Genomic DNA, 24,588 nt, shown 5'->3' on the forward strand with positions numbered 1-24,588 from the left:
GTGTTTAGCACAAACCGGCTAGCCAGCTTGGGATATGTAGTGCGCAATGGGATAATAGGCCCCAACCCCGAACGTATGCGCGCCCTCATGGAATTTCCCCTCCCGCACTGCTCCAAAGCCCTGAAACGTTGCCTGGGTTTCTTTTCATATTACGCCCAGTGGCTCCCCCAGTACGCAGACAAGGCCCGCCCACTAATACAGACCACTACCTTCCCCCTGTCGACAGAGGCTCGCCAGGCCTTCAGCCGCATCAAAGCGGATATCGCAAAGGCCACGATGCGCGCCATCGACGAGTCCCTCCCCTTCCAGGTCGAGAGCGGCGCCTCCGATGTAGCTCTAGCGGCCACCCTTAACCAAGCGGGCAGACCCGTGGCCTTTTTCTCCCGAACCCTCCATGCCTCAGAAATCCGCCACTCCTCAGTGGAAAAGGAAACCCAAGCCATAGTGGAAGCTGTGCGACATTGGAGGCACTATCTGGCCGGCAGGAGATTCACTCTCCTCACTGACCAACGGTCGGTAGCTTTCATGTTCGATAATGCACAGCGGGGCAAAATTAAAAATGACAAGATCTTAAGGTGGAGGATCGAGCTCTCCACCTTCAACTACGAGATCTTGTACCGTCCCGGAAAGCTGAACGAGCCGTCCGATGCCCTATCCCGCGGCACATGTGCCAACGCACAAATAGACCGTCTCCAAACCCTCCACGAGGACCTCTGCCACCCGGGGGTCACTCGGTTCTACCATTTTATAAAGTCCCGCAACCTCCCCTACTCCGTGGAGGAGGTCCGTACAGTCACCAGGAACTGCCACATCTGCGCAGAGTGCTAACCGCACTTTTTCAGGCCGGATAGTGCGCACCTGATCAAGGCTTCCCGTCCCTTTGAACGCCTCAGTCTGGATTTCAAAGGGCCCCTCCCCTCCACCAACCGCAACACATACTTCCTGAACGTGGTGGACGAGTACTCTCATTTCCCTTTCGCCATCCCCTGCCCCGACATGACAGCGGCCACAGTTATTAAAGCCTTTAGCACCATATTCACACTGTTCGGTTGCCCCGCATATATCCATAGCGACAGGGGGTCCTCCTTCATGAGTGATGAGCTGCGCCAGTTCCTGCTCAGCAAGGGTATAGCCTCGAGCAGGACGACCAGCTACAACCCCCGGGGGAACGGGCAAGTAGAGAGGGAGAACGGCACGGTCTGGAAGACCGTCCTACTGGCCCTACGGTCCAGGGATCTCCCAGTTTCACGGTGGCAGGAGGTCCTCCCGGACGCTCTCCACTCCATCCGGTCGCTGCTGTGTACCACCACTAATCAAACGCCTCATGAGCGCCTCCTTGTCTTCCCCAGGAAGTCCTCCTCTGGAACGTCGCTGCCGACCTGGCTGGCGGCCCCAGGACCCATCTTGCTCCGGAAACATGTGCGGGCGCACAAGTCGGACCCGTTGGTCGAGAGGGTTCACCTCCTCCACGCGAACCCGCAGTACGCCTACGTGGCGTACCCCGACGGCCGACAGGACACGGTCTCCCTGCGAGACCTGGCGCCCGCCGGCAACACGCACACCCCCCCGACACCAATCACCCCCTCCCTGCCACCGGCGCACCCCGCGACCGCCCCCTTCCCGGGAAGATCGGTCCTCTTCCCATGTCCGACCAGGAGTGAAGCAGAAGCAGAAACCGTAAAGCTCCCGGAGACGACAACGCTGGAACAAGCACCTGCACCACCACCGGGGCTGAGGCGATCGACAAGGAAGACCAGACCGCCCGCTCGACTCGTGGCATCGGTGTGACATCAAGAATGTTGTTGGACTTTAACGAGAATGTTTTTTTTCTTCTTACGAATATTGTAAATAGTTCACAAACCCTGTACATAGCCCAGTGTAGGGCAAAGTGTAGGGCACTGTAATGACATGCAAAAAAGTTTTTTTTCCTCCCAGGACCAGCCTTGTAAACCCCTACCACCATGCGAAGCACCACCCCGCCGGGTTCATTCTTAACAAGGGGTGAATGTGGTAGTATGCATTAGGGGTCATGTGGGACTGTGAAGCCGTGATGCCATTGTCTGACAGATCCCGGGTCCTGGTTGGCTGTTGATCTCTAGCTCCGCCCTGAAGGCGGAGTATAAGAACCAGGAGTTCTCCCCGCAGCTCCAGTCTGTTGCTGAACTGCGGGGAACAAGTCACGCTTAATAAAGCCTCATCGACTTAATCTCTATTCGTCTCTCGTAAGTCATTGTGCGCTACAATTTATTAAGCGTGCTTAAAGGACTATGGAGCTCAGGATCGTCCCGGAATGCCTGAGGATCAGCCCCCACGCAGTGAACTCAGCAGCAATTTTTAAACACTGGCAGACTTGTTTCGAAGGCTACCTCCGAACGGCCCCTGGCCGGATCACAGAAGACCAGAAACTGCAGGTCCTGCATTCGAGGGTAAGCCCGGAAATTTACCCTCTCATAGAAGACGCAGAGGATTTCCAGACGGCATTCGCAGCACTAAAGAGCATCTACGTTCGCTCAGTGAACCAGGTCTACGCACGCTGCCAACTCGCAACGAGACGGCAAAGTCCCGGAGAATCGCTAGACGAATTCTACGTCGATTCATCTCTATTCGTCTTCATCTCTATTCGTCTCTCGTAAGTCATTGTGCGCTACAGAGATAACACCACGTGTGTCGGTCCAGGGGAGGTCTTGAACATACTCATGGACTACAGATGGTATACCCAGTCCAGGCAGTCATCCACAACCCCATGGATGAGGAAAAGGTGATGTGGGGGCATTCGAGGGTCTCATGGTGGGAGAGGGGTTGGTGTGAGGGTTTCTAAGTCACACTGTGCCAGAGGCTCAAGCTGGGAAAGGGCAAGGTTCACCCGCGTCATAGGCACATCCGTGATCACAATGCAGGGGAGCTGCATTTAGCAGTTGGTTTAGCACGGGGCTAAATAGCTGGCTTTTAAAGCAGACCAAGGCAGGCCAGCAGCGCGGGTTCAATTCCCGTACCAGCCTCCCCGAACAGGCGCCGGAATGGGGCGACTAGGGGCTTTTCACAGTAACTTCATTTGAAGCCTACTTGTGACAATAAGCGATTTTCATTTCATTTCATTAGAGTGTGAGGATTGAGTGGTCATGTTCCACCAGGAAGGGAGGGATTGCCACACTCACATCAAGAGGGTTAAGGTGGCCTGACACTGAGAGCTCAGTACCACCATCTTACAACATGAAGTGATTGAGCAGCAAATGAGGACAAACTCTGCTGGAGGGCCTTTGAGATTATTGGTTGATTTCAGGGAGGGACAGAGTAGACACCCAGCAAACACAAAAGAGTATTCTCAGATGTGAGAGATGCACAGGTCAGACAGGTTATGAGCACCTTATTCACAATGCAGGAAATAAGGAAAGGTACCAATGAAAGAAAGGCATGTAAGATGAATACTGATAAAATGCACCAATCGAACACCTTGGTCATAGCTTCGAAATTGCCCAGAGCAAGGAGCGAGTCAGGAACAATTGGGTGACTTGGCCTGCCTCGCATGCTGGTTGCAATCATTCCACTGGCAAGTTCTCAGCCTCTTCCCCTCCCCCATCTCCCCATCTCCCCCACCCCATAATCTCAGTTCCTGACTAAACATGCTATGCCAAAGAGTTTAGTTTCCTGATCTCAAGGACTGGGAAAGGGGAACATTGAAACAAAGAACAAAGAAAAGTACAGCACAGGAACAGGCCCTTCGGCCCTCCAAGCCCGTGCCGACCATGCTGCCTGACTAAACTACAATCTTCTACACTTCCTGGGTCCGTATCCCTCTATTCCCATCCTATTCATGTATTTGTCAAGATGCCCCTTAAACGTCACTATCGTCCCTGCTTCCACCACCTCCTCCGGTAGCGAGTTCCAGGCACCCACTACTCTCTGCGTAAAAAACTTGCCTCGTACATCTACTCTAAACCTTGCCCCTCGCACCTTAAACCTATGCCTCCTAATAATTGACCCCTCTAACCTGGGGAAAAGCCTCTGACTATCCACTCTGTCTATGCCCCTCATAATTTTGTAGACCTCCATCAGGTCGCCCCTCAACCTCCGTCGTTCCAGTGAGAAGAAACCAAGTTTATTCAACTGCTCCTCATAGCTAATGCCCTCCATACCAGGCAACATCCTGGTAAATCTCTTCTGCACCCTCTCTAAAGCCTCCACATCCTTCTGGTAGTGTGGCGACCAGAATTCAACACGATACTCCAAGTGTGGCCTCAGGTTCTATACAGCTGCAACATGACTTCCCAATTCTTATACTCAATGAGAAGCCAGACATCTGAAGTAATCCTAAGGTTGGTGACATCTTGGGCGTCATTCTCCGCCGGCGGGAGTCTCCGTTCTGCCGGCACCGGGGGGTTTCCAGACGGCGTGGGGCTGCCCCACAATGGGAAACCCCATTGACCAGCCGGTGTTACGGAGACTCCCACCGGCCGGTCGGGGCAGAAATGTGGCGGGGCGGGTAGGAGAATTTCGCCCCTTATTACAGCCGATGAAGCAGTGATAATCTGTTGGTGTGGATGGGGTACCTGAGAGATTTTGTGTAAACTTGAATGCTCATGACAATCCAAGGTACAGGAATACTGAAAAGAGAGATTGAAATCTTGGAAGTGGATCCTTGGTGAAGACACACAAGAGAAAGCATTGGGCGAGATTCTCCACTCCCGCGCCGGTTGGGAGAATCGCCTGGGCCGCCAAAATTTCCCGGGACGCCGGTCCGACGCCCTCCTGCGATTCTCCCAAGCGGCGGGAATGGCCCCGTCGAGTTACGCGGGCCGCAGGCCGGAAAATCGCCGGAGACACCCAAAATGGCGATTCTCCGGCAGCCCCGCTATTCTCAGGCCCGGATGGGCCGAGCGGCCAGGCCAAAACGGCGGGTTCCCCCCGGCGCCGTCCACAATTGGTCGCTGCCGTCGGGAACAGCGCGGGAACGCTGGGGGGGCAGTCTGCGGGGGGGGGTGGGGGGGGTGGGGGGGGGGGGATCCTGCACTGGGGGGTACCTCAAATGTGGCATGGCCCACGATCGGTGCCCACCGATCGTCGGGCCGTCCTCTCTGAAGGAGGACCTCCTTCCTTCCGCGGCCCCGCAAGATCCGTCCGCCATCTTCTTGCGGGGCGGACTCAGAGAGGACGGCAACCGCGCATGCGCGGGTGACGCCAGTTCTGCGGCACCGGCCGCGTCATCTATGCGGCGCCGCCTTTACGCGGCGACAAGGCCTGGCGCGTGTAGATGACGCGGCCCCGATCCTAGCCCATTGTCGGGGCCTGAATCGGTCGGGACCGGGGCCGTTTCGCGCCGTCGCGAACCTCGACGGCATTCACGACGCCGCGGGCACTTCGGCGCGGGAGTGGAGAATCCCGCCCATTGTTTGGGAGAAGATTCTAAGGTGTTTGTCCGGGAGTGAAGTTTGGAAACATTCCTGTGGAGTTCCAGTGAGACCAGGCGGCTCACAGTATAACGTACATTTGGGGGATTTGATGAGAAATCACATGAGTTGTTTTGGGCGGCATCTGTCACTTTGTTTCAGAGTGAGGTGCGTCTGACCACAGCGGGCCTGGTGGTTTCTAGGGCCATTGTACTTACTGAGAAAATTAAAGTATAAGATATATTTTGTAACCTGCGTTATCCTTAAAGATTTGTGTACACCTGTGAAGAGGGGCTGTTTAGCACAGGGCTAAATAGCTGGCTTTGAAAGCAGACCAGGGCAGGCCAGCAGCACGGTTCAATTCCCGTACCAGCCTCCCCGAACAGGCCGCACCGGAATGTGGCGACTAGGGGCTTTTCACAGTAACTTCATTTGAAGCCTACTTGTGACAATAAGCAATTTTCATTTCATTTCAAGTACAGGAGCAGGGTGTGTTGTTGCAATTATACAGGGCCTTGGTGAGGCCACACCTGGAATACTGTGTGCAGTTTTGGTCCCCATTTCGGACAGAAATGACGAGACATTTCTTCACCCAAAGAGTGGTGAGCCTGTGGAATTCATTACCACAGGAAGTAGTTGATGCTAAAACATTGAATATATTCAAGACACGGCTAGATATAGCACTTGGGGCGAATGGGATCAAAGGCAATGGGGAGAAACAGGATTAGGCTATTGAGTTGGATGATCAGCCATGATGGTGATGAATGGCGGAGCAGGCTCGAAGGGCCAAAAGGCCTCCTCCTGTTCCTATCTTCTATGTAAGATATAAGTGGAATGAAGGAGTATTGTATTACAGTCAATATTTTCATGTTTAATAAATGTCATGTTCTTTTGTTACAAGTTAATTGGTAGACTTTGTTCATCCACATCTCTGAACAAAAAATAAAAGTTACAGGGCAGCACGGTGGCGCAGTGAATAGCCCTGCTGCCTCACGGCGCCGAGGTCCCAGGTTCAATCCCGGCTCTGGGTCACTGTCCGTGTGGAGTTTGCACATTCTCCCCGTGTTTATGTGGGTTTCGCCCCCACAACCCAAAGATGTGCAGGGTAGGTAGATTGGTGACGCTAAAACGGCCACCTGGCATCTTTTGGCGTTACCTAGGAGACCCCAGCCAGACGCCAAATAGTACTGGTCCCCACAAATGGGGACCAGGTGTGTTAGGTAGGGGTGTCTCTCAGGCGATTGGAGGCCCACGTGTGGTCGGCTACTGGGCAGGCTTGCACCCTGGCACTGTTGGTGACACCCGGGCACCAGGGCACTGCCAGCCGGGCACCTTGACAATACCCGATATGCACCCTGGCAGTGCCACATGGGTGCCAGCCCAGCACTGCCAAGGTGGAAAACTGGCATTTTGCCTCTGCCGAGGATCAGGCCCGGGGGGGGGTGCGCTGCCAGTATGTGGTGGGGTGGTGGTGGGGGGGGGTGGGGGGGTGGGGGGCACGTGGACCCCCAACACGTGAGTTGGGGTGTTGGGGGAGTCCAGGGCTCACGTTCGGGGGGGGGGTCAAGATATCAGGGCGCCATTTAAAAATGGAGTGCTGATCTCTTACTGCATTGAGGAGCTCGCTCATCGGAACTCCTCAATGCAGGAAATGACGCTGAGTGCGGCCTCAGGGGGCCGCTCCCCACCGGGGTCCCAAATAGCAACATTGTGCCATCAGGTAGCGGGGTAGTGCCGTAAACGAACCCGCTAATCCTGCCGACAATGGGCTCTGATTTTGTTTGGGTTAGATCTCACCCCATATCTTTACCAGAGCTGCAAACAAAGAACAAAATTTAATATGCTTGCTAAAGTCGCACAGAAACCACACAAAACACTGACAAAATGAACACACGTCACCAGTGAAAACCCCGTCCTGTGCTCTTGGTGCCGGAAACTAACACTTGCGAGTGCAATGTCGTGATGAATCCCACCCCGCTCATCACCCTCCCACCCGGCGTCCCCCTCCCCTTTGCTGACGCAGCATTGGAGCCAGATTGCTGACTCTGGTGTTGTGTCGGATCTGGTGGCCTTGGCGTCTTTCCTCTAATCAGCGGGGCCTGAGAAAACTCCACCTGGGAGAGTGCAACCATTGGCATGGCTAGCCACATCTCAGTCATCACAGCCTCAGAAAATGCCACGGTCACTGGCAGAGGAGGTGCCGCCTGTGGTGATATACATCACTAAGTACACAAAGGGTTAATGTACATACACTACACCTAGCTAGACACGAGAGGGAACACCAGAGACATGACACACAGACAGTCAACCAATAGGTCAGTAAGATAGGACACGACCAATGGGCAGTCACGATACTCACAGAGGTGACACTACCACAGGAGGGCATTACACCAACCCATATAAAAGGACACATCACACATGCTCAGTCTCTTTCCAGTGGAGACTCTCTGAGTACACACAGGGTTGATTCAACACATCACACCCACCACGTGGATTGTAGCAGACTGGTTCGTCAGTCTGAGTAGCTATAGCAGGATTAACAGGAGAGTCGAATCCAAGTAGGAGAATTGTTAATAGTTTAATAAACGCGTTAAAGCTATCTCCAAATCTGAACCTTCCTTTGTCAGCGTGCACATCAGGGAAGCAGCTTATGCTACGTCACGAGCAGAACAAAACACCGCCTTCATCTGGAGCAGTGTGAGAGGAGTCCATGGAGACAGCAAGCAGCTCATCCACTGCCGTGGGGTAGGACTGGACCCTCCCTGTTCACTGTTGATGGACAGAGAGGCTGGGTGCCTCATCAATCTCTCACACTGGCAGTGACCCGCTGAGAGCACAGCTAATGGGTGGGCTGGCACATCCCAATGTGCCCCCTGGAATCCCTGAAGCAGCCTCTCCACAAGAGTCGCCACTCCCTCAATGGAGGCGACTATGCGCTCGGTGCTCAGGGTCAATGCAGTTCTCAAGCTCCGCATGGACTCCTCCATGACAGATACTCCACTGCCTCCACTAGAGCACACAGGCAGTCGTCTGATAATCATGGAGATGGGTGGCCACCAGCATTGACGTCCGGCCTGCCATGCCTACAGTGTGTTGAGGTCATCACTGGCCCTAAATTTTCTAGTCTCTCGTCGATGCTCCATTCGGCTCCTCTCCAACTCCTGGCAGCATCAGGGAGCTGCCTGCTCCCTGATTTGACCCGGCCCCCACCATGCTCCCAACCCCACTGCCAACGCTGCACCAATGTCTGGGCATGTTTCATGCGGGTCAGCACTTAATTGACAGCCAGTGTGAAACTGTTGTTTCGATGTTTGCAGGCAGAATCTCAACAAGCACATAATTCAGTCCCCACAGTTACACACCTTTAAAAGTATTTTGTTTCTGTAAATCACTTATCACATTCCTACATTACACTCCACCTGCCACTGTGTTGTTTGCAAACTATCTTTAATCTGTGTCCTCTGATTACCAACCCTCCTATCAGAGAAATAGTTCTCCTTTTTTACTCGAATCAAAACTCTTAATAGTTTTGAATGCCTCTTGTAAATATCCCTTTATTTAAATAATTAATAGCTTCAGGCAGTTTTTACACAGTTATACGATGTATGCCAACTGAAGCACTAACAGATTCATTTGTTTGTTTGTTACAATAACTGCACACATCTGGTTAGCTCTCATCTATTGCTGACCTTTGAGAAGAACAGTTCATTTTCACATCCATCGTTAAGCTAGCCATGAACAGCGCTTCCAGATTTCAGCTCAGCCTCTTACCTCGCCATTCTCAAGGGGTAAAATCCGGGAATATTCTGTGGTGCACATGACATCATCATCTCTTCTAATCCGTCCACGAGCTTGTGTCCTGAATACATCCTCACAATCGCGCTTGGAATCTGGAATGTAGATCGAGCCAATCAGCACCGTCGCCAAAAAGATTTCTTTGTAAATAACGTTGTGTCTGCCACTACGTGGGTTTGTTTTCCAGGGCCACTGTGCTTCATACGGAGCAACATCAGCTTACTGCTGTTCATCAGATACTCAGCTTGAACATTTCTGAGTTGCTGGGAATGACAGTGCAAAGCTTGACCTCATAACCTCTGAGCCACAAAACGTTAGTGTGCAGGTACAGCAAGTGATTAAGAAGGCCAAGTAATGCTGTGCTTTAGTACGAGAAGGTTTGAACATAAAGGTAAGGATGCTATGCTTCAGTTATCCAGGGCATTGGTGAGGCTGCGCCTCGAATACTGGGTGCAGGAAGGGTGTAAACGCGTTGGGAGGCGGTTCAGAGGAGGTTCGCTATTGATACCTGGACTGAACGGCTTGTCTTATGAGGAAAGGTTGGACAGACTGGGCTTGTTTCAACTGGAGTGTCGAAGATTGAAGTATATAAGACGCTGAATGGTCTTGACAAGGTCGACGTGGAAAGGATGTTTCCTCTTGTGGGTGAGTCCAGAACTAGGGGGCAGGGTTTTAAAATTCTGGGTGGCCCATTTAGGACAGAGTCGAGGAGGAATTCTTTCTCGGAGGGTTCAGCGACTTTGCAACTCTCTGCTTCAGATGTTGGTCGAGGCGGGGTCACTGAATATTTTTAAGGGGGAGGTAGCTAGATTCAAGGCACATAATTCAGTCCCCACAGTTACACACCTTTATCGCATGGGGAATGTGTAATTCAAAACACAAATTGATCAGCTGTAATCTTATTGAACAGGAGGGGCAAATGGCCTATTTCTGCTCCTATTTTGTTTGTTTGTAACTTCCCCAGTGAGTGACAGGACTCTTCTCCCCCCCTCCCCCCCCCCCAACCCTCAGGCCCCCTACAACACCCGGCCCTGAACTATCAACGGATTCCCCCCATGCATCCCCAAGACTACCCAACCATCCCCCTCTCCCACCAGCCCCCAGGACTCCCCCCACACCTCTAACCCTGAGGCTACCTCGTACACCCCCATGGGCCCTCCAGAATGTCCTCCCCTCCCCACTCCCCCCCGCCCCCCCGCCACTCACAACTCCCCCAACCCACTCCACTGACCAGTCAACTCCCCTGACTACCCAACCCCCACCCACTGACCACTCAAACCCTTACTGATGACCTGACTCCTCCCACAATGAACGCCTTATCACCTAATGACCGACTAACCCTGCACCGACCACCTGAAACCTCACTGTCCATCTGACCACACCACTATCAGACTCCCTCACTGACGACCAACGACCACCCGACCCCCAGAAACTCAATCTACTGACCACCCCCAACTAATGACAGCTAGTGCAATAAAATGGGGGAACGTGGTTTCCTTACGACTGACTCTCCTGCCTCCGACCAAGCCCTCGGACAGCTGCTGAACCTCAATGTTATCACGCAGTCTGATTTTCCGATCACAGCTTTGTGAGAGGTGGGGAGAGGGCGGGATGATGTGAACAATCTCAGGGTGGTTTTGTTACATTTGTGAATATTTATCGTCATGGCAGCTCGGAATGTGAACATAGATAGGCAGTGCCTGTTAGGAACATAGGAACAGGAGGAGGCGATTCAGCCCATCGAGCCTGCTCCACCAATCAATACAATCATGGCTGATCGGACAATTCAATGCTGTCCCGTCTGGGGAACCACGTAGACGTAGTCAAAGGGCCCGTAAGGCCAAACAATTAGACACTGAGTAAGTTGGCACGGGTGCAGGGCAAAGATGAGTTTTAGGGGCTAGGCACGTGCATGAACTGCTGTCGTTATTAAAGTCAATGTTACACCTACAGAAGCTGCCTTTGTGCTCTGTCCAAAGTGTGCGGGGGTGTCATGTACGTTGAGCGCAAGTGTGTGTGTGAGGGGTGGTCTTACCTCAGCCCCAGGTGAGTCTGCCCCCTTCCCCCTGGGCCGCCATCAACATCCCCGGGCAGAGGACGGGACCGTGCGCTGCAGTGTCACAGCGCATGCAGGGATGGTCCGGGTGGATGGTGGTACTGTGGCCATGGGTCAGACATAGCCCAACGATGTGGAGCCAGGAGCTCACCGCAGGGCGGGTTATCATCATCCTCCATGGCCTGCAATAGACACGCGTCCACCGGCAACTGTGTGAGCCCGGCCGTTGTGCCGCAGGTGGATCGGCAATGGGGGGGTGGTGTGCATGCGGGTGGGGTGGGTGGGGTTGGTGAGGGGTGTGAGGGTGCTGGGTGGGTGGATGGGTGGGGGGTGTGGGTGGTCGGGTGTTGCCATGGTGTGCGGTCTGTGGCCATACTACCCGATTCCCACGCCCATCTAGTCAGTGAAGCGGTCATCTATCAGCCTGTCCCGTGCCCGCTGGCCCAGCCAGTAACGGTGGACAGCCACCCGCCCATGTCTAGCCCGTCTGCCCTGACCATTGCCCCCAACCCCCTCATCTGGGGAGGACTGCGCCTCTTCCTGCTGCTCCTCCACTCCGCCCTCCTCTGCCTGCGGCACATCGCCCCTCTGCTGGGCTATGTTGTGCAGGACCCAGCACACCTCAATGATGCGGCCGACCCTATCTGACCGATACTGGAGGGCGCCCCCAGAGAGGTCCAGGCACCTGAAACGCATCTTCAGCACGCCAAAGCAACTCTCTATCACTCCCCTTGTCGCTACATGGGCATCATTGTAGCGGTTCTCCGCCTCATTGCGTGGCCTCCGTATTGGCGTCATCAGCCACGATCGCAATGGGTAGCCCCTGTCGCCCAGCAACCAGCCCCTCAGCCGGGGATGGCGTCCCTCGTACATGCCGGGAATGTATGTCCGCGACAACACGTATGAGTCGTGTACACTGCCCGGGTAACGGGCGCAGACGTGCAGGATCATCATGCGGTGGTCGCAGACCACCTGTATGTTCATCGAATAGGTCCCCTTCCTATTGGTGAACACGGCCCTGTTATCTGCAGGTGGCCGGACGGCGACGTGCATCCCATCAATCGCGCCCTGGACCATGGGGAACCGGCCACGGCAGAGAAGCCCGCGGCCCGGGCATCTTGGCTGGCCCGGTCACAGGGAAGCGAATGTGGTGGTGCGCAATGGCATATAGGGCGTCTGTCACTGCCCGGATGCACCGGTGCACCGATGTCTGCGATATGCCGGACAGGTCCCCACTCGGCGCCTGGAATGATCCCGTTGCATAAATGTTCAGGGCCACCGTAACCTTGACGGACACGGGGAGAGAGTCCCCCCCCGCCAGTGCCACGCGGTGACAGGTGTGCCAGCAGGTTTGCAGACGACACAAAGGTTGGTGGAATTGCGGATAGCGATGAGGACTGTCAGAGGATACAGCAGGATTTAGATTGTTTGGAGACTTGGGCGGAGAGATGGCAGATGGAGTTTAATCCAGACAAATGTGAGGTAATGCATTTTGGAAGGTCTAATGCAGGTAGGGAATATACAGTGAATGGTAGAACCCTCAAGAGTATTGAAAGTCAAAGAGATCTAGGAGTACAGGTCCACAGGTCACTGAAAGGGGCAACACAGGTGGAGAAGGTAGTCAAGAAGGCATACGGCATGCTTGCCTTCATTGGCCGGGGCATTGAGTATAAGAATTGGCAAGTCATGTTGCAGCTGTATAGAACCTTAGTTAGGCCACACTTGGAGTATAGTGTTCAATTCTGGTCGCCACACTACCAGAAGGATGTGGAGGCTTTAGAGAGGGTGCAGAAGAGATTTACCAGAATGTTGCCTGGTGTGGAGGGCATTAGCTATGAGGAGCGGTTGAATGAACTCGGTTTGTTCTCACTGGAACGAAGGAGGTTAAGGGGTGACCTGATAGAGGTATACAAAGTTATGAGGGGCATAGACAGAGTGGATAGTCAGAGGTTTTTCCCCGGGGTAGAGGGGTCAATTACTAGGGGGCATAGGTTTAAGGTGCGAGGGGCAAGGTTCAGAGTAGATGTACGAGGCAAGTTTTTTACACAGAGGGTAGTGGGTGCCTGGAACTCGCTACCGGAGGAGGTGGTGGAAGCAGGGACGATAGTGACATTTAAGGGGCATCTTGACAAATACATGAATAGGATAGGAATAGAGGGATACGGACCCAGGAAGTGTAGAAGATTGTAGTTTAGTCGGGCAGCATGGTCGGCACGGGCTTGGAGGGCCGAAGGGCCTGTTCCTGTGCTGTACATTTCTTTGTTCTTTGTTCTTGTTCTAGGTGGCAGATGTGTGCCACGGTTTCCCGGCTCATCCGGAGTCTCCTCCTGCATTCCCGGTCCGTGAGGTCCTGGTACGACAGCCGGGGCCGGTACACACGGGGCGTCCTCGGGTGCAACGACGACATGTCATCATTGCCCATACCCCCTCCTCCCCCCAGCCAGGTGGCAAGGACCGCATGGGTCCGACTGTTGGAGGCTGGCACCTGGCCAGGTGGACCAACTCACTTGCCCTCGCATCCCCCCTCCCCGGCACGCACCTCCCCGTCCCCCTCCCCGGCACGGACCCCACCCCCCCGTCCCCCTCCCCGGTACGGACACCCCCCGTCCCCCTCCCTGGCACGGACCCCCCCCCCGTCCCCCTCCCCAGCACGGACCCCCTCCCGTCCCCCTCCCCGGCATGGACCCCCCCCGTCCCCCTCCCCGGACCCCCCGCGTCCCCCTCCCCGGCACGGACATGCCCCCCGTCCCCCTCCCCGGCACGGACTCCCCCCCGTCCCCGTCCCCGGCACGCAACTCCCCGTCCCCCTCCCCGGCCCGGACCCCCCCCCCCCGGCACGGACCCCCCCCGTCCCCCTCCCCGGCACGGACCTCCCCGTCGCCCTCCCCAGCACGGACCTCCCCCCAGCCCCCTGCCCGGCATGGACCCCCGTCCCCCTCCCCGGCACGCACCTCCCCGTCCCCCTGCCCGGCACGGGCCCCACCCCCCCGTCCCCTCCCCGGCACAGACCCCCCCCCCCCCGGCACGGACCCCCCCCCCCCCCCGTCCCCCGTCCCCCTCCCCAGCATGCACCTCCCCGGCACGCACCTCCCCGCCCCCCTCCCCGGCACGCACCTCCCCGTCCCCCTCCCCGGCACGGACCCCCCCCCCCCCCGTCCCCCTCCCCGGCACGCACCTCCCCGTCCCCCTCCCCGGCACGGACCCCCCCGTCCCATCATCCCTCTCCCCGGCACGCACCTCCCCGGCACGCACCTCCCCGTCCCCCTCCCCGGCACGTTCCTCCACACACCCCTCCCCGGCACGGACCCCCCCCCCATCCCCGGCACGGACACCCCCGTCCCCCTCCCCGGCACGCACCTCCACGTCCCCCTCCCCGGCAAGGACCCCCCCCCCCTCGTCCCTCTCCCCGGCACGCACCTCCCCGTCCCCCTCCCCGGCACGGACCCCTCCCCCCCGTCCCCCTCCCCGGCACGGACCTCCACACCCCCCCCCCCCCCCCGCCGTACACACCCACACACAACCCTACACACACCTCTCCCCCACACAAACAGACTGCGGCCACGCCATCACCTCTCCAGCGGCCAACCCCCCAGGCCGTCACTCACCTCCTCGCTGGTCGGTGTCAACCATGAGCACTGGTTGACACCGATTGAAAGGTGTTTTGATTTACGCCGACATGACCCATGGTCACGCCGGCGGGACTTCGGCCCATCCGGATGGGAGAATATCGGCAGCCCCGAAATCCATTGCCTCGCGCCCGCCCGTGCCATTCTCCGAGGCGTGCGGCGCGATTGACGGCCCGCCGACTTTTCTCCCTTCGGAGAATTTGGCGGGCGGCGGGGGCGGAATTCACGACGGCCCACGGCGATTCTCCGACCCGGTGGGGGGTCGGAGAATCTCACCCCAGAGTCCCAGGTTCGATTCCCGGCTTGGGTCACTGTCTGTGCGGAATCTGCACGTTCTCCCCGTGTCTGCGTGGGTTTACTCCGGGTGCTCCAGTTTCCTCCCACAAGCTCTAAAAGACGTGCTTGTTGGGTAATTTGGACATTCTGAATTCTCCCTCCGTGTACCCGAACAGGCGCCGGAATGTGGCGACTCGGGGCTTTTCATAGTAACTTCATTGCAGTGTTATTGTAAGCCTACTTGTGACAATAATAAAGATTATTATTATTGTGAACAGCTGGAGCCCAAGGAGTGATACCCCACTAGCCACAGTCTATCAATGCACGAATGACAGGTTTGTAACTTTAACTACAGGAACAGAGCACACACAGGAACAAGCGGTCCTTGATCTGGTCCTGTGTAATGAGGCAGGATTGGTTAATGATCTCATAGTTCGGGATCCTCTTGGAAGGAGCGACCACAATATGGTGGAATTCAAAATACAGTTGGAGGATGACAAGGTAAAATCAAACACTCGTGTTTTGTGCTTAAACAAAGGCGATTACAATGGGATGAGAGAAGAACTAGCTAAGGTAGACTGGGAGCAAAGACTTCATGGTGAAGCAGTTGAGGAACAGTGGAGAACCTTCCGAGCGATCTTTCACAGTGTTCAGGAAAGGTTCATACCGACAAAAAAGAAAGACGGTAGAAAGGGGAAAAATCGACCGTGGATATCTAAGGAGGTGAGGGAAAGTATCAAATTGAAGGAAAAAACATACAAAGTGGCAAAAATTAGTGGGAGACTAGAGGACTGGGAAGTCTTTAGGGGACAACAGGAAGCTACTAAAAAAGCTATAAAGAAGAGTAAGGTAGACTATGAAAGTAAACTGGCTCAGAACATAAAAGCAGATAGTAAAAGCTTCTACAAATATATAAGACAAAAAAGAGTGGCTAAGGTAAATATTGGTCCTTTGGAAGATGAGAAGGGTGATTTAATAATAGGAGATGGGGAAATGGCTGAGGAGCTGAACAGGTTTTTTGGGTCAGTCTTCACAGTGGAAGACACAAATAACATGCCAGTGACTGATGGAAATAAAGATATGATAGGTGAGGACCTTGAGATGATTGTAATCACTACGGAGGCAGTATTGGGCAAGCTAATGAGGCTAAAGGTAGACAAGTCTCCTGGCCCTGATGGGATGCATCCCAGAGTGTTAAAAGAGATGGCTAGGGAAATTGTAAACGCACTAGTGATAATTTATCAAAATTCACTGGACTCTGGGGTGGTCCCAGAGGATTGGAAAGTAGCAAACGTGACACCACTGTTTAAAAAAGGAGGTCGGCAGAAAGCGGGTAATTATAGGCTGGTAAGCTTAACTTCGGTTGTAGGGAAAATGCTGGAATCTATCATTAAGGAGGAAATAGTGGGGCACCTGGAGGGAAATTGACCCATTGGGCAGACGCAGCATGGGTTCACAAAGGGTAGGTCGTGTTTGACTAATTTGGTAGAATTTTTTGAGGACGTTACCAGTGCAGTAGATAATGGGGAGCCAATGGATGTGGTATATCTGGATTTCCAGAAAGCTTTTGACAAGGTGCCACACAAAAGGTTGCTGCATAAACTAAAGATGCATGGCATTGAGGGTAAAGTGGTAGCATGGGTTAGAGGATTGGTTAACTAACAAAAAGCAGAGAGTGGGGATAAATGGGTGTTTCTCTGGTTGGCAACCTGTAACTAGTGGGGTCCCTCAAGGATCAGTGTTGGGCCTGCAGTTGTTCACAATTTACATAGATGATTTGGAGTTGGGGACCAAGTGCAATGTGTCAAAGTTTGCAGACGACACTAAGATGAGTGGTAAAGCAAAAAGTGCAGAGGATACCGGAAGTCTGCAGAAGGATTTGGATAGGTTAGGTGAATGGGCTAGGGTCTGGCAGATGGAATTCAATGTTACCAAGTGTGAGGCTATCCATTTTGGGAGGAATAACAGCAGAATGGATTATTATTTAAACAGTAAGATGTTAAAACATGCTGCTGTGCAGAGGGACCTGGGTGTGCTGGTGCACGAGTCGCAAAAAGTTGGTGTGCAGGTGCAACAGGTGATTAAGAAGGCTAATCGAGTTTCATTGCTAGAGGGATGGAGTTCAAGACTAGTGAGGTTATGCTGCAATTGTATAGGGTGTTGGTGAGGCCGCATCTGGAGTATTGTGTTCAGTTTTGGTCTCCTTACCTGAGAAAGGACATATTGGCACTGGAGGGAGTGCAGAGGAGATTCACTAGGTTGATCCCAGAGTTGAGGGGATTAGATTATGACGAGAGGTTGAGTAGACTGGGACTGTACTCATTGGAGTTTAGAAGGATGCGGGGGGATCTTATTGAAACATATAAAATTATGAAGGGAATAGATAGGATAGATGCGGGCAGGTTGTTTCCACTGGTCGGGGAAAGCAGAACTAGGGGGCATAGCCTCAAAATAAGGGGAAGTAGATTTAACACCGAGTTTAGGAGGAACTTCTTCACCCAAAGGGTTGTGAATCTCTGGAATTCCTTGCCCAGTAAAGCAGTTGAGGCTCCTTCTTAAAACGTTTTTAAGAAAAAGATAGATACCTTTTGAAAGAATAAAGGGATTCGGGGATATGGTGTACGGGCCGGAGAGTGGCGCTGAGTCCACAAAGATCAGCCATGATCTCATTAAATGACGGAGCAGGCTCGAGGGGCCAGGTGGCCTACTCCTGCTCCTAGTTCTTATGTGTGGGTGCACTGAGAGGTGAGTGACAAGAGGGCAAGTGGATGGGGTTCCGAGCATGGCATTGTTCATCATTCATCCAGCCACCGAGCCTTGACAGCTAACTACATGATCGTATCATATCTGTACCAGGTAGTGTTCGCTGGATGATGTCATCACCATGGCTGTGTCTTGAGGATCCGCTCCATCCTTCAGTGGTTCAATAAAGTGCTCTTTGATTAGGCAGCAACACTGACAATTCTCATGTTGGAAAGGATCTCTTGTCACCCACCTATCAGGATGCACCCACACTGTTGGCCCTTGGCCGGGTCCCTCACAGCTGCACAGTGCCAACGATGAAGAGGAAGGATGGGCTACCAGTGGATGCTACCTTGGAGTCACAGCCACAACATACTTATCACCAAGCATTTGTGCAGAGCCATTTCTCCACCACACAATTGTTTTGTTCAGGGTCTAGAAGGGCCCATTCTCTCAATGCAGGTTGCTTGAGACTTGCTACGACCACCTCGGGGGCCACAGACTATGCTTCATCCGGTTCGCCATAATTACCGCTGAGTTTGAACTCCCCCGGTAAAAAGGGACGGGGGTTCTCCTGCACAACCCTCGCTGTATAAAAACCCTGACCTGGGTGCAGAAGAGTAACCAAAGTGAGTGTTGGTCTGCTAAAGAGAGAGTCTGGGGAATAATAACGGGAAATAAGGGGCGAAATTCTCCGTTATCGGCGGAAACTCCGCCGATCGGCGCAAAAAACGGCGCAAATCCCACTTGCGTCACGTCATAAAAATGGGCCGATAGTCTGCGGCCCGAAATGGGCTAGCAGCGACGTAACGGGATCCGCGCTTGCGCAGTGGTTCACGCCATGCAGCGTCATACGCGCTGCACGGCGTGACGGCTCATAAGGCCGCGCAGCTCCCCCCCACCCGACCGGAACAGCCGACCGCAACACCCGACTTGATGGCTGGCCGTCGCTCAGCCCCGAGGTTCGAGTCACGCGATGTGGAGGCGCTCCTGGATGCGGTGGAGCAGAGGAGGGACGCCCTGTATCCCGGGCACGGCCGCAGAGTTGCCCCACGCCACAGCCGGCGTCTGTGGAGGGAGGTGGCAGAGGCCGTCACCGCTGTGGCCCTAACACCACGGACAGGCACCCAGTGCCACAAGAAGGTGAACGACCTCGTCAGAGCAGGCAGGGTGAGCCTCCCCATATCCCCCATATCCCCTCTCCCCCAAATCCCCCCCTCCCCCATATCCCCCCTCCCCCATATCCCCCATATCCCCCATATCCCGCCCTCCCCCATATCCCCCCTCCCCCATATCCGCCATATCCCCCATATCCCCCCTCCCCCATATCCCCCATATCCCCCCTCCCCCATATCCCCCATATTCCCCCTCCCCATATCCCCCCTCCCCAATATCCCCCATATTCCCCCCTCCCCCATATCCCCCCTCCCCCATATCCCCCCTCCCCCATATCCCCCATATCCCCCCTCCCCATATCCCCCATATTCCTCCCTCCCCCATATCCCCCCTCCCCCATATCCCCCATATCCCCCCTCCCCCATATCACCCATATTCCCCCCTCCCCATATCCCCCCTCCCCCATATCCCCCATATTCCCCCCTCCCCCATATCCCCCCTCCCCCATAACCCCCATATCCCCCCTCCCACATATCCCCCATATCCCCCCATATCCCCCCTCCCCCATATCCCCCCCTCCCCCATATTCCCCATCCCCCATATCCCCCCCTCCCCCATATCCCCCATATCCCCCCTCCCCCATATCCCCCATATCCCCCTCCACCATATCCCCCATATTCCCCCCTCCCCATATCCCCCATATTCCCCCCTCCCCCATATCCCCCCTCCCCCATATCCCCCCTCCCCCATATCCCCCCTCCCCCATATCCCCCATATTCCCCCCTCCCCCATATCCCCCCTCCCCCATATCCCCCCTCCCCCATATCCCCCATATCCCCCCTCCCCATATCCCCCATATTCCTCCCTCCCCCATATCCCCCCTCCCCCATATCCCCCATATCCCCCCTCCCCCATATCCCCCATATTCCCCCCTCTCCATATCCCCCCTCCCCCATATCCCCTATATTCCCCCCTCCCCATATCCCCCCTCCCCCATAACCCCCATATCCCCCCTCCCCCATATCCCCCATATCCCCCCATACCCCCCCTCCCCCATATCCCCCCTCCCCCATATTCCCCATATCCCCCCTCCCCCATATCCCCCCCTCCCCCATATCCCCCATATCCCCCCTCCCCCATATCCCCCCTCCACCATATCCCCCATATTCCCCCCTCCCCCATATCCCCCATATTCCCCCCTCCCCCATATCCCCCCTCCCCCATATCCCCCCTCCCCCATATCCCCCATATCCCCCCTCCCCCATATCCCCCCTCCCCCATATCCCCCATATTCCCCCCTCCCCATATCCCCCTCCCCCATATCCCCCCTCCCCATAACCCCCATATCCCCAAGTGAATCCAGCCCTAACCTTAACCTCTGCAATGCACGCGCAACCGATGGCGTGCATTCATATACCTGCCTAACACTGTTGCCTTTTACCCCTGCCACCACCCCCCCCCCCCCCCAGGAGAAGCGCGCACACAACAATAGGGAGCATGTGAGGACTGGAGGAGGCCCCGCTGATGAGAGGCCACTGACCGTACACGAGGAAAGGGCCCTGGAACTGGCTGGCGGACCTGAGGACCGGGAGGTTGCTGATGCAGAGGTCGGGGCCCCACGAGCAAGTGAGCCACCAACAGCCCGTCCCCATATCCCCCCTCCCCTATATCCCCCTCTCCCGTATCACCTGATCACTGCCTGATGTCTAACCATGCATGCTTCATTGTGTATCGCAGGACCAAACGTCCAGGCACCCATCCCCGCAGATGCAGACCGCCCGCAGGATGCCCCTCGGAGACCACAGGAGACGGAGAGACCCGCACCCTCCAGCATGCGACGCCCGCAGGATGCCCCTCGGAGACCACGGGAGACGGAGAGACCCGCACCCTCCAGCATGCGACGCCCGCAGGATGCCCCTCGGAGACCACGGGAGACGGAGAGACCCGCACCCTCCAGCATGCGACGCCCGCAGGATGCCCCTCGCACACCACGGGAGACGGAGAGACCTGGAGCAACAGGGAGATGACACCCCCGTCACGTGCGGGAGCGACCACCCAGCGATGAGGGGGGCAGCCACAGGCCCCCGTCACACCCGAGCCAGGACACCACTACCCAGGACACCACTATCCAGGACACCCCTACCCGGGACACCACTACCCAGGACACCCCTACCCGGGACAGCACTACCCGGGACAGCACTACCCGGGACAGCACTACCCAGGACACCCCTACCCGGGAAGACGAAATACCGGACAGTGACTCAGAGTGGATGGGTGGAGACGAACCCCCACCCCAAAGTGCCATGGACTCAGAGTGGGACGAAGAGCACGACACAACGCCACTGCTGTCACCAACACCCTCCACCATCGCAGAAACACTCACCACGGTTGGGCACTTTAGTGATGAGGCGTCTGGTACACTCACTGGTGCGCACAACACAGCCGTCCCGGTAAAGCAGGTGGAGGTAGGAGCAGCAGAGGGACCGGGCGGTCGGAGGGCAGCCCAGGCCAAGCGAACATCTGCCGCCCAGATGGATCCCGGGTTCCTGCAGTTACCACACCCACACATAGATCCGATGCAACCACTGACACGGAGACGAGCGAATAGGGTGACGGGTGGCTTGCGGCGGCTGCGGTCACAGGTGGAGGAGTCCACCCGCGTCCAGGAGCTGGGAGTGGTCCCGGTCATGCGTGCCACCCAGGCTGACACTGCACGGGTGGCGTCCGCGGTGGAGGCAATGGGTGCGACGGTGTCAGACATGGGGAACGGTTTGCGAGGCCTGGGGCCTTCCGTGCAGGCGGCGTCTGTGGCCCAGGAAATGGCTGCCCTCTCACAGGAGGCCATGAGCCAGTGCCAGCGCCAGATGGCCGAGGCGCTCAACGCCATAGCCCAGTCTCAGCACGCCATAGCCCAGTCTCAGCAGGCCATGGCCCAGTCTCTGCAGGCCATGGCCCAGTCTCAGCAGACCATCGCTGAGGGCATCGGCGCCAGTGGCCATGTGCGAGCTGGCGTCGCACTGTCGCAGACAGGGTTCGACAACCCCCTGGGCTCCATGGCTGCAAACCTGCAGACCCCTGTCGATACCAGCACGGGCCTCCAGGACTGGCAGCGCCAGATGTCGGGGGCGCGTCGGATGGCCAGTCCGTTCGCATCCCCCACCCATGTAGAGGCCTGGGGGCCATCGGGCACCCCGAGGGAGGAGGAGGTGGTGTGGTCCGTCCCGGCTCCCTCTGTAGGGGAGGTCCCGGTACACCGCGACACCTCGGACTCCCCCCCTTCCGTCCCAGGTGCATCGGGTGGGCAACGGGCAGGACAGGCTGGCAGCTCGCCATCCCAGTCGCCCGGGCCGCAGCCTGGCCCATCTAGGCCAGGACGCCCCAGGAAACGGCCGCCAAAGGGATCCAGTGTCAGAGGGCAGGAATCACAGGAGTCCACCTCCAGTTCTGCTGTACCGTCTGGGGAACCACGTAGACGTAGTCAAAGGGCCCGTAAGGCCAAACAATTAGACACTGAGTAAGTTGGCACGGGTGCAGGGCACAGATGAGTTTTAGGCGCTAGGGCACGTGCATGAACTCCTTTGGTTATTAAAGTCAATGTTACACCTACCGAAGCTGCCTTTGTGCTCTGTCCAAAGTGTGCGGGGGGTGTCATGTACGTTGAGCGCAAGTGTGTGTGTGAGGGGTGGTCTTACCTCAGCCCCAGGTGAGTCTGCCCCCTTCCCCCTGGGCCGCCATCAACATCCCCCGGGCAGAGGACGGGACCGTGCGCTGCAGTGTCACAGCCGCATGCAGGGATGGTCCGGGTGGATGGTGGTACTGTGGCCATGGGTCAGACATAGTCCAACGATGTAGAGCCAGGAGCTCATCGGAGGCGGGTTGTCATCATTCTCCATGGCCTGCGATAGACACGCGTCCACCCGCAACTGGGTGAGCCCGGCCCGTTGTGCCGCCGGTGGATCGGCAATTGGGGGTGGGGGGGTGGTGTGCATGCGGGTGGGGTGTGTGGGGTTGGGGAGGGGGGTGAGGGTGCTGGGTGGGTGGATGGGTGGGGGGTGTGGGTGGTCGGCTGTTGTCATGGTGTGCGGTCTGTGGCCATACTACCCGATTCCCACGCCCATCTAGTCAGTGAAGCGGGCGGCTATCAGTCTGTCCCGTGCCCGCTGGGCCAGCCGGTAACGGTGGACAGCCACCCGTCTGTGTCTACCCCGTCTGCCCTGACCATTGCCCCCATCCCCCTCATCTGGGGGACTGCGCCTCTTCCTGCTGCTCCTCCACTCCGCCCTCCTCTGCCTGCGGCACATCGCCCCTCTGCTGGGCTATGTTGTGCAGGACGCAGCACACCACAATGATGCGGCCGACCCTATCTGACCGATACTGGAGGGCGCCCCCAGAGAGGTCCAGGCACCTGAAACGCATCTTCAGCACGCCAAAGCACCTCTCGATCACTCCCCTTGTCGCTACATGGGCATCATTGTAGCGGTTCTCCGCCTCATTGCGTGGCCTCCGTATAGGCGTCATCAGCCACGATCGCAATGGGTAGCCCCTGTCGCCCAGCAACCAGCCCCTCAGCCGGGGATGGCGTCCCTCGTACATGCCGGGGATGGATGACCGCGACAACACGAATGAGTCGTGTACACTGCCTGGGTGACGGGCGCAGACGTGCAGGATCATCATGCGGTGGTCGCAGACCACCTGTACGTTCATCGAATAGGTCCCCTTCCTATTAGTGAACACGGCCCTGTTATCTGCAGGTGGCCGCACGGCGACGTGCATCCCATCGATCGCGCCCTGGACCATGGGGAACCCGGCAATGGCAGAGAAGCCCACGGCCCGGGCATCTTGGCTGGCCCGGTCCACGGGGAAGCGGATGTAGCGGTGCGCCATGGCATAAAGGGCATCTGTCACTGCCCGGATGCACCGATGCACCGATGTCTGCGATATGCCAGACAGGTCCCCACTCGGTGCCTGGAATGACCCCGTTGCATAAAAGTTCAGGGCCACCGTAACCTTGACGGACACGGGGAGAGGGTGTCCCCCGCCAGTGCCACGCGGTGACAGGTGTGCCAGCAGGTGGCAGATGTGTGCCACGGTTTCCCGGCTCATCCGGAGTCTCCTCCTGCATTCCCGGTCCGTGAGGTCCTGGTATGACTGCCGGGGCCGGTACACACGGGGCGCCCTCGGGTGCCTCCGTTGCCGTGGGGCCGCGACGTCCTCCTCCCCCTCCTCGTCCTGTCGGTCAGGTGTCCCTCCAGCCTGGGCGGCTGCCGCCTGCCCCTCTGCGGCAGCCTGCGCCGCCTCTCTGGCACGCTCCTCCTCCTCCTCCTCCTCATCCAGGGCAACATAGACATGAGCGGCTGCCACCACGGCGGCCAACATCGCTGGATGGTCTGAAAACATGACGGCCTGGTGGGGGGGAGGGGAACGACGACATGTCATCATTGCCCATATCCCCTCCTCCCCCCAGCCAGGTGGCATGGACCGCATGGGTCCAACTGTTGGAGGCTGGCACCTGGCCAGGTGGACCAACTCATTTGCCCTCCCATCACCCACCCCAGCACGGACCAACCCCCAACCTCCACCCCGGCACGGACCC

The 24,588-nt window shown here is 56.6% G+C and overlaps 1 protein-coding gene across 3 annotated transcripts in view; it reads right to left on the minus strand.

Moving 5' to 3' along the window:
• Positions 1–24,588, minus strand: part of lama3 (laminin, alpha 3) — an 858,151-nt gene that overhangs the window by 434,744 nt on the left and 398,819 nt on the right. For all 3 annotated transcript variants that reach the window (XM_072468523.1, XM_072468524.1, XM_072468522.1), the window contains exon 4: positions 9,156–9,274. In XM_072468523.1, coding sequence (XP_072324624.1) covers positions 9,156–9,274 — 119 coding nt within the window. The remainder of the gene's footprint in view (positions 1–9,155; positions 9,275–24,588) is intronic.

Source organism: Scyliorhinus torazame, chromosome 11 (genome assembly GCF_047496885.1).
Source record: "Scyliorhinus torazame isolate Kashiwa2021f chromosome 11, sScyTor2.1, whole genome shotgun sequence".
Lineage (NCBI taxonomy): Eukaryota > Metazoa > Chordata > Chondrichthyes > Carcharhiniformes > Scyliorhinidae > Scyliorhinus > Scyliorhinus torazame.